We start from the raw sequence: 14,086 nt of genomic DNA, 5'->3' as shown, positions 1-14,086 counted from the left end.
TCTGTCAACAATGCTCTGGCATCTCACATGAACAAATGCTGACTAAAGAGTAAAAGTTGTGCAGTCATGCCAAACTTTTGCTACATGGGAAGAAGAAAGATCCAATAAGACTATTTCTAATATAGGAAAGAACTGAACTCCATATCAAAGTAAAAAAAGACACACTGAGATCATAAAAAAAATACGTGCAGATCATGATCAGCTTTGATTAACAGTATGATAAATAACTGGTGATGACGGTTGTGCAATAGCTGAAGGAGTGTGATGTTCATCAATTAGAAACCAGACTGGGAATGCAGCAGACCTGTTGCTGCTCCCTGGCTTGGCAGGACTCTGAGCAGTGCAGCTGTGGCAAGTGTTTATTAAAAGGCTGTTAAAGAGTCTCTGGTCCTACTGGTAAGGCAATCATATGAAAATTGAAACACCTCAAAAAATCTTGGGGTTTGGTTTGGAAGAGAAAAAAGAGGAAGGTTACTAGGATACAGTATTACACTTGAATATTTTCAGGATAAAAGACAATGAGAATTAGAATTTTTCCTGTTTTCTACTTTCCTAGCGATAGGCAATGCTGTGTACACTTGAAAAGGTGACACTGGGAAAGTGCTTTCTTGAAGACAGCCTCACCTAAATATCCCAAGCTTCCCTTTGTTGTGTAGAAATGAGTGCAGCATGCTGAGAAATCAGGTATATATGCTGTGTGTATAATTTACTAATCTTGAGCAATCTTGAGCAGGAATCAAATCCTGAAACAGGAAGCATTATGCACAGGCATTTATTCCCTTCATAAAATTTGCTGAAAATGCAGTGTATAGAGTATTTAACAATTTACAATACCTGACTTCTTAGTTTTTTATCATTATTCTCACTTTTCAAATGTGACTTTCTTGCAATGTAATTTATATGACCTCTTTTCTTTTCGCATTTTATTTCCCATGTCCAGCGAAATGCCTCAGCAGAGAAAGAGAACTTTCATGTGGCATTGAAAAAGGAGGAAAATCAGAGCTTCCAGGACTGCGATTCTCAAGATGTAAGTTTCTCTCACCTAGAAATCAGAGTCTAATCTAAATTGTATGAAAACGTTAATGCCTCAGATGATTAGCAATATGACTTACTTTTCCTACTCAAGCTGGTACACAGATTTTATAAGCCAGTCATATTCTGCACTAAAGTGCTAAGGAGCAAATGCTTTTTGCTGTCAGTCTGTGCAGGTATACTCTCTGGGTTTCGTTTCAAGATTGCTTAATGGAACTTGTAGAGCTATTGCAGGAAGGGCAGCAGTGGAAAAGATGTGATTTGATGTTCAACTGTTTCAAGAATTGGCCTGTTCCTGAAGAGTTGTCATATTACAGTGAGATCCAGAACCTTGTTTACATATTCTTTCCACTAATAATCAGGCACAGCTGTCACAGATGCATCATTTGGTAAAACAAAGCCTTCAGGGAGATGTAAGAGGTGACAGTGTAATAACTGACAATATGTAATCTTGTCCACTGCCAGTCTAGGAAAGCTGCAACTGTGCTTATGACACATCTGACAGAAAGCTGAATCTGCTGCTTTTACTAAGGCAAAACTGTAATTGAAACAGCATGGTGGGAGCTGTCAAGAGAAATACCAAATGCGTGTATTATGCCTGAAATTATAACTGTACAGGTAGAACATGAAAAGAAAACCACAACAAAACCCAGAAAGAATGAGTCACACAAGATTTGTTGAGTGTATTATCTGCTCAGTAGTCCAAAAAGTATAGTGCTACCTTGACTAATTTGCAGGTGAAATATAGAATACAGCAGGAACTACTAAACACATTGCCTACCACCAAATATAACACTCCTCTGGAGGTAGCTGGGGAGCTTGCTGGTAGCAATCATAGCAATGTGAGGAAAAGTTTGGAATGAAAATCTTAGATAATTCAGTATCCAACAAAATGTAAAAATTTGTATATGTTGTCCATTTATTACAAATATGTCAGAAATTTATTCAGTTATAATAATGTGCCCCTCTGCCACATCCTCTAGAGGGAGGCAGAGACAAGGAGAAATTGAGTATCCAGGAGAAGAGTGTGTTATGTTCCAACTTTCTCAGTGTCTAAAGATGAGGGAAACTTCATTTTGTATTAATAAAAATGGAAGGAGGAGAAGAAAGAATAAGATGTAATATTGTGAAGTTGGAGTGGACTCCATTTAAATTATGACTAGATGTTGGTTGCCATCTGGGAAACTTATAGAAGTTTAATTTAGGTAGAGGCTGAATTGATTTTGGCTGAGTATTTGTGGAAGGAGGTTCAAGCTGCTATTTTTTACAGAAGTGGATATGTTAAAGCAGAGAGAAAAAAGGAAAGTTGTTTAATTTCTTTGTCAAATAATGCAATGAAGGATACTTAAAAGATGCACTTTTCCATAAAATCAAGGATTTAGGAATTTTGATCAGGGAGTAGTGGTGGCTTTTTGTGATTCTAGCAACTAGTATTTTTAGCCAGTTAATCATTATGGAATGCTTCTTGGTATGAAAAATTTGTCAGAGAAAGCAATAAATTACTCCAACTAGAGTTAAAAGTCATGAGGAGTCAAACTGTTTTTCATAATTCAAGTTAAATTAAAATCTAAGCCTGTTCTCCGCCTTCATCTAAGTGACACTATAATTCAAAGAAAAGGATGCTAGGCTAAATTTGAATAATAGGATTAAGTTTTATATCATTTAATCTCTCAATTATCATATTTTAAGATCAATTCTATATTCCAGGGGACTTGAATTTTAAGTTTTAAATCTTTTAAGGTTTGTTAAGTCTGTATTTAATGAAACCTCCTGTATGGAGGAAAAAGTAGTAAAATTAGAGAAAGCTTACCAAAGGGATATTCAAATTCACTGTGCCTTACTAGATAATGCTCCTCATTGGAAAATTAAGAAGGCAGTAGTACTATCAGTCTTATCTTGCTTTTAAACAAATTTCATTTTCCAACTGAAAAAAAGGGTATTGTGTAACATTTATAGTTCCATTGTGTTCACATTTGTTAAGAAATCAATCTAGGATTCACACTAATGCCCAACGATTTCACTGCTCTGCTTGCAATATCTGTTGGAGGAATGGCTTTGAGAGCCAAGTCACAAAAAAGGTTGGTAAGACAATCACACCTCCAAGCAAGGAAGCCATAAATAGTGTGGTATTTATCCCAGTCAGAAACAGACTCTCCAGTGTAATATATATATATATTCACTATTTTTTACAATTGATTGGTATGGTCCAAAGAGAATTCCAGGAGTTAATTCTTAGTGCAGAGAGCTGCAAAGCAGTATTTAGCCAGGAACTGTTTTGGAGAGCAGCAAGCTGCACAGTGTAGCAGCATGGCCTCTGGCACACATGACAACCTGCAACAGCCCTGTCCTACAAGTTAAAGAGTAGATCTATGAGTATAGCTCAGGTAATACACAATATACATCATGATTTTAGAGAAATGCTTATTTTCAAATTGTGGCTGTGCTCCAAGGGCTGGATTGTATTGCCAGAGGGTTATTAAATAATTCTTTTCTCTAGAGAATTTTCTCCATTTCTGTGCTACCATCCCCAAGCTGACCTGTGAAGTTTTATAAGAAATCCATCCATGTTCACAGGATTCCACACTTGAAACTTTGACAACAGTTCATTTGGAGTCTGTCATGGGAGAATAAAACATCACAGTTTGTCAGAATCCCCCGATTTTGCTTTAAATACCACACAAACTTCAATAATGGAAAAGGGAAAGTTCTTCTGTAAATCCAGGGATTGACTGAAGAGAGGCAGTAAAATTTTTTAAGAGAACTAAGGCATCAAAATATGTTTTTCACAACTGTTTCAACTATTTTACAAGTCTATGGACCTACCTTGACTACTTTTTGGCCTGTGGGTTGCTCACAGTGATGAGTAAAGTAATTTTCCTGGTCGTTAAACAGAAGCTTTTTATTTTTTCTCTTACACACACTGGCCATCTGAACATGGCCTGCATGGGCCATAAAAATAGTGCAGATGGTGACACTGGACTGGCAACCTCCTTCTACCTTTTATTATTAATTTTTTTATATCTTAACAGCTATATATTCTTTTAGAGGCAAGGAATAATTGAAATTATTTAGAGAAATGAACTAAAAGTGCTTCTTTCTTGAAAAGTCTTGATGACTTTAGAGATAACACCTTAAATCCTGAAATAACCAAAAGTGATTTATTTTCCTGAAGGAAAATAGTACTTCTGTAATACAAGGCTGTGAACACTCTTGCTTTGAGAAAATTCCAGACTTGGGAATGCAGTAGGGTTTTTTGTCATATTTTTATCATTACTTGATTTTGTGTGTTTGTTCTTATCTAAAGTTTTTACAGCTGCTAAACTCTCAATGAATGAGGTATAAGCTAGATGGCTGAGAACATATGACAGTCTCTCATGTGCCACTTCTTTAAGAAAAATAAGTGAAGGTTGAGGCCAAGATAAAAAAAACATGAATATGCTTAATTCAGTGTTGCTTAGAAATGTAGTGTTTCAGCAACACTTTCTCAGAACTTTGCAAAGATCCTCTGATTAACGAAATGTGATTTATATTTTGGAAGAATTAGTGTAGTAAAGACTGACTAGAGAAGAACATGCAGCGTGTCACTTCTTAAGGCAAAAAGAAAGGAAAATAGTAGCTAGTTGCTGGTCTCAGCTGGTATTTTTTCAGTCTATATGGTTAAGCATCTGTGATCTCTCTCTCAAACCCTAATCCTACTACAATTTTTTCTTTGTGATTTTATGCATGTTCATAATAATTAATGTAGATTACATAGGAATGCGTGCAAATGAAGATTTTTTTACAAACGGGATACAGGCAGGCCAAATTATATTAGTAGGTTTTGACATTAAATACCGATGACACCTTACCTGTCATGAAATTTGACATGGGGTCTCTATTTAGATTATTATTATTCTGTTAGAGGAATCTTGTCAATACTACTTTTTTCCTTAGTCTTGTCTGAAGATGTTTTTTCCCTATGACCAGCTGAGAGTCTCTGTGCAGAACCAGAATTCTGCAGAGCTCTTTTCCTGGTATCATTTCCCTTTTCCTTCTTTCTGGAAGCTTTGGGACCTTTTTTCCTTTTACAGGAGAATGTGGTGGCCCTTCTTCATATCAATTAATTTTTGTGTGTAACACGTAATTTAAATCCACCTATGCAGTAGTGCTAAAACATCAAACAATTTATAAAGTGATTATTTATTCTCAGTTCTCATCTTAGATTTCTTGCTCTTTGTCCTTGTAGGCTCTTCTCTGTTAAATAAAAGTGCTTATGCTTTTATTTACCACCTTAATTTCCTGCAGTAAACAAATACTGCATGCTCATTAATCACTCAGTGACAAAGGATGCTGAGTACTGGAGCAAAACTTGAACATGTTCTAAGCACCCACAGCATTTTGCTTCATTTTTCTCCAGAAAATCACAGAGCTTTGATCACATTGTGTTCTCCCATTGTTTTCCCAAGGGAGTAATGACAGAAAAAAAGTCATTGTTATAACAGAATTTCAACCTGATAAAATTCTTCAAATGAATGCAGTAGTTCTATTCCCTAAATGAGGACTAGAAGGTCATAAGAGTTACATCATCTTAGTCTAACCATCCACTCAGTACACTGTGCTCTAAAACAGGAGAATACAGAAAACTGCAGAGGTGTCTTATGGAAACAGCTATATGCACTTCACATCTTGTTACATACAGTGAGGGTTAAGGGGATTGACATACAGATCTGTAATAAATTCATGAGCAAATCTGATAAAGCATATCTTTGAATAAACCGTGAACCTAATTTAGCTAATGAGAACTAAGCTATCTAGTTTGTCACTTGACCTAATGTTACCGTCCTTTCCTCCCTTACCTGGTATAGTGTCTTCTCAACCAGTTCAGTACTTTCTCCTCCATTGTACTCTACAAACATCCTGCATATCTGCTTTAGTGCCCACTGAAGCCACAAGGGAATCTGTAGTGATGTGAAGGAATGCTGAAGCTGCAGTGTTTGGTCTACTAAATCTGTAAGATACCCATTTGCAGCAGCAGAATTATTTTCTAACTATAAAAGCTGGATATAATGCCACTTATTATTATTACCCCTTATTCACTATTTATTTAAATAACCACATATGGTTATTTAAAGTTCTTCATTTTCTGTCTTTTTGTGATATGTTGGATGGTTATTTGAGCAGTAAAGCCAGTTTTACTTGCCGTGTTGATGCAGTGGAATACCCTTCTAGTTACATTGTTGAGCAGTTTGCAGGTCAAATTGCATAGTTTACTACCCAAGAGACAGGCTGTATTTTAACTGGCTTTTTGATAATTCTTTTTAAATGAAGATGCACACTTGGCTGATCCACCTTTGTAATTTACACATCCAGCTGTGAACTGCTCCAGCTCTGCTGTATAATTCAGTATGTGAACTGTATACCCTAACTTCTGATACTTTGCTTCCTTTACTGATTAAGCAGTGTTTGTTATAACCAGAATTTCACACAGATACTTCCTTAATCAAACAGCTCACATAACTAATTAAAAGTAGGACAAGATTTCAAGATATGCCTCACCTCAATTGGCCTATCTTGTTAAATTTCTCACTGTTGTCAACATTTTTTCGTCTTGCATGTACAAAATGTATTGCTTAAGGCAAAACGCACTTGTTGCATGAAAATTTTGTTTTACAAACACAAGTAGATCATTAATGTGTTTCTTAAAGTTTATGTAGAGCAAGTAATAAGCATTCAGCTTTACCAAATTTCATCTGTTTCTCTTCTATGTAGAAGAAAATCAGAATAAGACTTCTGTTGTGCTTAGTCATAAAAATTGTAAATGTTGGCCAAGCTAAATTCTGAGATCTGTCACTAACAGTTAGGGTACAGCACATTAAATTATTATAAATTTTCTTCAAATAAGGAAATATTAGGAAAAAGCAGGAGAAGAGATAAGCTTCAGAGAAATCTATCTTTCTTTTTTCATTGCTCTGTCTCATAGAACTACTTCAAGGACTACTCATTATTTATTTAACTGTGTACATGGATTAGGTATTGACTGTGATTATAAGCATGAAAGGTTTGCTTCCTGAACATAGAAAAAGGGGATTGCTTGTGTAGGCACATACTATTGAAGCTAAGGGGAATGTACTTTATTGACAAGTCTTTAGGAACAGAAGAAAATATCTATAGCAAAATTCCTCTTCATCTGATTAACTTATGAATGTGACTGTTGCAGTTCAAGTTTTGATAAATGTTGAGTTTAGCTGGGTGAGGAAGACAATGAAACGGTGCAAATGCTCCTTCCACCCTGGGGAGGGAAGCATTGTTTGTGGCCAGTGAATACAGAAAATACTAATTGAATTGCCATCCTGGAGACATTCAGGGCCAGGCTGGATGTGTTTCTGGCAACCTGATCTAGTTGAGTATGTCCCTACTCATTGCAGGGGGTTGGACTAGATGAGCTTTGAAGGTCCCCTCCAACCCAAAGCATTTTATGGTTCTCTCATCTCTGAAACATCAGGGATTGTGCTTCTGAATGAGACTAGGAGTTAGTCTGAAAGCCCTGCACCCTTTGAAGCCGACAACCTCAGGCTCTTTAAAGACAGGCAGAAGAAAGCACGAAACAGTTAAGGATTGCCTGTTTTGATGCAAATGCCAGTGGCAGGAAATAGACTTCTGTAATGAAGTTAAAATTTGAGAATACTATTAGCCTTTTTGCTGTTGGTTTTGTAATCCAAAACAGTACACTATTTTTTTTTGTTTTATAATCTTTTATGAAAAATTGATTATAAGACAGCTTTTCACCATGCTAACAATAATCTGCAGTTTTAAAAATGCTGCAAGATTTTAGTCATCTAGTGCTTTTCTACAAGATTAAAGCATGTATGTTAAATTATCTTCTCCTTACTTAAGAGCTTCCCAGGTGCTTAGTCTTGCCAACCTCTACCACATCCTCTGTCTTTTGTTCTGCATTCTTTATCCACCTGTCACTTCAGGCACAAATAGAAAAATAGCCAATATTTAGTTGTATTACTATGTTGACCCTACATCTGCATCCTGCCCATATGGATCCTTGTAAAGACATTAGCTAAGGGACAAGGATCAATCATTGCGCCTTCATTTCCCCTAGGTATTAGATTCTTTTTTTTTTTTTTCTTATTTTGTTTTTGGTATCTAGCTTAAGAACCTGGATGAAGGGGGACAGGCAAAAAAAATATTTCATATTTATTCCAAACTTTAAATCATTACACTGAGGTTGAGATATGAGATTGCTCTGCCTGAAGAGTTACCTCGAGCTTTAGATGGTGACAGTGCAGTAGTGCCTGTTCCCTGTCCTCCCATGAAGCCAGCACAGGTTTAAAACTTAACCTGTGACCAAGAGGTTTTTGTGCAGACAAAACTCTTCATCCTCTGTGTGACGTTCCCACTCTTCACCATACGGCTTTCTACACAACAGCAGGAGAAACAGCCCATGTGAAATGTGTTACACTTGGTATGAAAACCAGAGCATGCTTGAAGCATTGCTGACATGATTTTAAATTGCAACCTGCTTTGTTGTGATGCTACTAGAGGATTCAGTGGAGTTGCATTAAAATAACAGGACTGACTTGAGATGTCTTTTTCAGTGACTTACTGCCTTTTTTATTATTATCTGTTGAACATAGTTTCTGCTTGGATGCTTCTAGTTTTTCTTCTAGTCTTTAGAAGTGCCTAATAAAGCATTTTATTAGCTTTACTAGTAATAGTCTTTAAAAAAAATGTTCATTCTTTAGGAGAAAAGTGATTTATCTTCTCTGAGAGAAATGGGGAAATGCATTTTGCCCAGGTGTCTGTATTTCTGTACAAGGGTATGTTGAGGGGGTACTTTTGTACTGTGCTTCCTTCTCCTAGACCGTATAAGGAGGGTGACAGGGGTTAAGGGTGTGCTATGCTGTATTCCATAGAATTAGAGGGTTTGTGAATGAGCTGGAAGTATGTCCTGCGTAGCAGCTTTTGCTGTTGGCATCGTCCCGTTCCTCTCCCCTTCCTCACCCTCCTATTCCCCAAACAGGGCAGCAGGAATGCCTGCACCTGTGGGACAAACACACAGGTAGGAGTTCACCTTCACATCCCTGATATGCTGAAGTCTCAATTCAAAGCTTGGCAAAATCCCAGTATCTCTTCCACTAGGCACTTCTAAAAATCTCATCTTCATAAAACACATCCAAAACTTTGGAGGTTGGAACTAGATAATTTTATGGTCCTTTCCAACCCAAACCATTCCATAAAACAGAAAAGCTGTGCATTTCAACAACATTTCAACCCCTTAATTTTCAAAAAGCCATTATCTTCCTTTCTGCTGGTTTCCACCATTTCAAGCTATCATTCTGTATTTTTGTAATTAGTGTACCTCTCACAGGATTGAACCTGACTCGCAGAGGGCAGACAAAACAAGTTTAATATATTGGAGGGTTTTGTCTGTCATTCATGGCTGTGAAAGGTATTCTAGTGCATTGGTATTGTATCTCCCCACTGGTCTGTGTTCTTTAGCTGAGGGAAAAGGGCGGGTGGTGGTGTTTGAACATTTAGGTGTTTATATATAGAGACCTGCACCAATATGTATATAGAATCACAGAATAGTTAGGGTTGGAAAGGACCTTAAGATCATCTAGTTCCAACCCCCTGCCATGGTTAGGGACACCTCACACTAAACCATGTCACCCGAGGCTCTGACCAACCTGGCCTTGAACACCGCCAGGGATGGAGCATTCACAACTTCCTTGGGCAAGTCATTCCAGTGCCTCACCACCCTCACAGTAAAGAACTTCTTCCCTACATCCAATCTAAACTTCCCCTGTTTAAGTTTTAATCCATTACCCTTTGTCCTGTCCCTACAGTCCCTAATGAAGAGTACCTCCCCAGCATCCTTATAGGCCCCCTTCAGGTACTGGAAGGCTGCTATGAGGTCTCCACGCAGCCTTCTCTTCTCCAGGCTGAACAGCCCCAACTTTCTCAGCCTGTCTTCATACAGGAGGTGCTCCAGTCCCCTGATCATTCTCGTGGCCCTCCTCTGGACTTGTTCCAACAGTTCCATGTCCTTTTTACGCTGAGGACACCAGAACTGTACACAATACTCCAGGTGAGGTCTCACGAGAGCAGAAATACTACAGACATAAATCTTCACTGCTGTTTTCCTACCACGACAGCCTTTGTTATCTGGTCTATGAAAAGAGCGTGGAAGCTTTGTCACCTACAAAGCATTGCTTTTATCATTAGCTTTTATTTTCTCCAAGGCAACCTTTTTTTTTTCTTAAACTTCTTTGCATATGTCTTAAATAGTTAACATATGTTTTTATTAATATTTTTGGATTCCTATTTTCTCTGTATTGTCTTGGTGAAATAGGTTAGCTGATTTGGTTTTTTTTAGTATGTGCCACTAGATTATGGATTTTTAAATGATCTTATATTTCATTATTTCTGTCCTCTTCATTACACAAACTGAAAAGCTCTTCTTTTGTAGACCTGTAACATTTTTTGTCCTCAAGCTGCTCACCTGGATGTCTTTCAAACCCTCAAATTTTTCTCAACATAACTAAGTGGAAAACATTTTCTTTAATCTAGCTGATTGGTTAACATTTTAAATACAGGTACTGCCAGAACCACCCTTTCAAGCTTTTGAAGTAGGAAAATTTTATTTTAAATGTCTACTCTTAATATAAACCCCTTGTTGTTATTTGATTTTTTTTTCATAAAAGTTGAAGGTCGTCTTTATCAATAAATTATCAATAATTATCTTTTTATCAATACTACCTGGATTAGTCCCCATAATGTAATATTAATCAACTTTTATTAGCAATTATGTATCATGGGAAAATTTTGAGAGTCCTCACCATCAATCACTTCAATTGCACCATCTCAGAGGCTCACTTCAATAGCTTAAACATTACTAAACCCTGCCTGAAGTGCTGTAAAATCCTTGGCAGTACCAGTGTCTCTCTAGAAGCTTTCAGGAGGGAGGCAGCTGTCTCCTCTTCAAGTAGTTTTCTTAATAACAGGCTTCATTTTGGTATTCACACCTGTTCATAGATAAACTTTGTTACAGGCAAGGGACTTTCAGAATTTCTCAAGTGCAAAAACTTAATGAATTTTCTTCCCCCTTGTCAATCTCTTTTTAATTAACTCCAACCTAATGTCAATTCTACTCAAAGGATATTTATGAAATTTCTTGCTATTCAATTTGCGTGTGAGGTTGTTTATTTTCAACGTTTTCTGCTGAGTGAAGTATTTTTTAGCATTGTGATTTAAGCTGTTACAGGATGAATTCAAATTTACTTTCTGGGTTGGTTTCGTGTTTTTGTTGGTTTGTTTTTTGTTTGGTTTGTTGTTTTTTTTTTTTAAGAAAATCTGTCAAAAAAAAAAAAAAGCCTCAAAACATACCAGTTAAGAGATTTTTTTTCTCTCTTTGTCCTTTGGCCTCCTAGACACAAATAGTTTCTTCTATCCCAAACCAATGTTATCAACCATAATTTAAAAAAAAATAAGTAAATCATAAATGCCAACAAACATTTTAGTGGATATTATTGGAAGCTTCTTGTTGAAGGTATGTTTGCATTCATATTCCTATGAGCAAAGCTCATGTCCATATACTAATGATTTTTTTTCAGCCTTTTTCATTAATATGTTGGATTATGTCTGATGAGTAAATCTGCTCTGCCTAGGCTATACTTAAGATTCACAAATTTTGAAGGGCTCATGCTAAATAGGAAACATCTCAGAGGAAGAGTTATGTTTAAAATAAACAAAATTACTGTTATTTTTGAAAAAGTCTTGATGACTTGAAACTTTAAAAAACCCCTCATTTATTTTCACCTTGAGAGTCATGTAACTTCCCCATTTAGGGAATTATTATACCTAAGAGATCCAGCCTTTTAGACAAGAGAATTGTAATGGAGAAGTCCTAACTGTAATGCTGGTTTTCAGCTGTTTGTTACCATTTCCTCACCCGTAACAGCCAATTATAATTACTTATCTGTACCATGGGACCACTGTAGGGATAAACTTTATTTGTGATGAGATTTAAACATGAGGAAAAAAGTGATGTAAGTGTTAAGTTGTTAACTTGCAGCCACATTAGACTATTATCAGACACATTAGTGATGATGGGAGTATGGGATTCACTTAGCTATGAAAACTTTGTTTAGCTTCATTTCATTAACTAGGCTAACATTGGGTAGTTGGGGGTTTTTGGTGGTTTTGGGGGGAAGGGGGTTGTGGGGTTTTGTTTTGGGGTTTGGGTTTTTTTTTTTTAAAACCATGGATATTTTAGGAAAAAAATATGAAGGAGTTAACTCTGATATTTGTATTGACAGGTTGGCAAGACATGTTTGGGCAATCACAGTAATTCAACATCTCGTTTGAAGACAGCAGAACTAGAGAAAAGCTTTCAGGTATTCTGTTTCTGAGTAATTCTAGGGGTTTTATTAGAAGGTCTTGTAAAGCATGCAGGTACTTGAAGTATATTTACACATTCTACGCTACTGGTTTTGAGACAGAACTACTTTCTCAATTCAGACTTTGACTGTATGGGACTGCAGTTCATCAGTTCAAGATGGGTTCTGGTTGGTAACAATTACAAAACCATTTAATACTTGAAGAACTGAACTATCCTACTGGTCAAATGGCTTAATTTGATAATGTGATGTCCATAGCCCTGGGAACAGAGAAGGGAGAGGTTTCTAAAATAAACGTATATCTGCAATTATGTGAAACTGTATGCAGCCATGTTAGCATTGGAGGAAGCAGTTCGCAAGTTGTACACCTGAGTTCTTCGATTTGACAGACCAAGAGAAGAAGATACAATTCACGGCCAGGTTGGGCAGGGCTTTGAGCAACCTGGTCTAGTGGAACCTGCCCCCGCCCAAAGCAGGAGGGATGGAACTAGGTGATCCTTAAGATGCTTTCCAACCCAGACCAGTCCGTGATTTTATGAAATCACAGTGATTATAAAGCAGCATCAGACTTGTGTGGTTTTGCACTGTCAAAGATTGTTAAATATGTTTCCATTTGTAGAGCTCAGAATCCTTTTCTAGATGCAGTTGACAAATATCACATTCAGCCACAGTACTTTAAGGCTGGTACATCAGTTGAACAGAAATGTAGCTCTCTGCACTATTGTCATTGATTTTTAACACACTTCTTTCTTTGCTTACATATGTGCATAGTGTGTGTGCAGTATTTACACTGATGCTGTTTTCACCTTCAACAGAAGTCGCACAGCCCTCCATGGACTAAACCCGAAGATAAAAACTCACCTGAAAGGAATGAGAAAAAAATCGAGGAGCCTATTCGTACAAAAGGAAAAAAACTCTAAGCACTACTAATTCCCATTTGAAATGCCCAAGACTTGCTTCCATCTTCATATTGTTTTCAGTCCAGAGGCATGAAATGTACCAGGCTTCTAAAGCATGCATTTTTTAACTATTTTATGAATGTTTGTAAATTAGTCTAGAATAGACCAATTAGTACCTTCCAGCAATAATCCAAAATGGATGTTTGAAGAAATGCTTTGTAATACAGTCTGGTTTTCAAACTCTTGTTCTACTTGATCAGTAATTGCACACTATAAATTAGTTTCTTTGTAAACTGTCATTCTCAAGTATTTTCACAATCTGTTCTGTTTCATGTATTTTTATTGCAGGTTAGGTTTTAAATCAAGTTCGGAATTAAGTTACTATGGGGAAAAAATCTATCTGTGTAATTATAGTCTAGGTACAGTATAACTCATAAGAGAACTGTAAAAACAGAATAGTGGAGGTCCATGTATACTTACCTTTCAGTAATACCATTTCAAATCTGCATACTTAAACAATAAAAGACATTTGATTGGTTGTTTTTTTATCTAACTGCTATCACAACTAGTCCACTTTTGAGCACTGAAGTGCTGACAGAAATGCAGAATTAGAAAATTGGGGATAGAGTTGGTCATGGCTTTTAGGGTTCAAGCAAAGACTTTTGCATGTGCAACCGCGTTAAAATTTTATAGCTTGGGTACTAGTCATGGGAAGTCAGTTCTGTCTTCTGTATTTGTGCTAATCTCAACAGGATAAATACACTT

General features: G+C 36.7%; 1 protein-coding gene across 4 annotated transcripts in view; it reads left to right on the top strand.

The window, feature by feature from the left end:
• Nucleotides 1–13,874, top strand: part of LUZP2 (leucine zipper protein 2) — a 194,091-nt gene extending 180,217 nt beyond the window's left edge. For all 4 annotated transcript variants that reach the window (XM_065683387.1, XM_065683389.1, XM_065683388.1 and 1 more), the window contains 3 exons: nucleotides 941–1,027; nucleotides 12,342–12,419; nucleotides 13,238–13,874. In XM_065683387.1, coding sequence (XP_065539459.1) covers nucleotides 941–1,027; nucleotides 12,342–12,419; nucleotides 13,238–13,342 — 270 coding nt within the window. In that variant the 3' untranslated portion in view covers nucleotides 13,343–13,874. The remainder of the gene's footprint in view (nucleotides 1–940; nucleotides 1,028–12,341; nucleotides 12,420–13,237) is intronic.
• Nucleotides 13,875–14,086: the final 212 nt, after the last annotated feature.

This window comes from Lathamus discolor, chromosome 6 (genome assembly GCF_037157495.1).
Source record: "Lathamus discolor isolate bLatDis1 chromosome 6, bLatDis1.hap1, whole genome shotgun sequence".
In the NCBI taxonomy this organism is placed as follows: Eukaryota; Metazoa; Chordata; class Aves; order Psittaciformes; family Psittacidae; genus Lathamus; species Lathamus discolor.
Note: the sequence above shows the minus strand (reverse complement) of the source record. Positions and strands in the feature narration are given on the sequence as shown.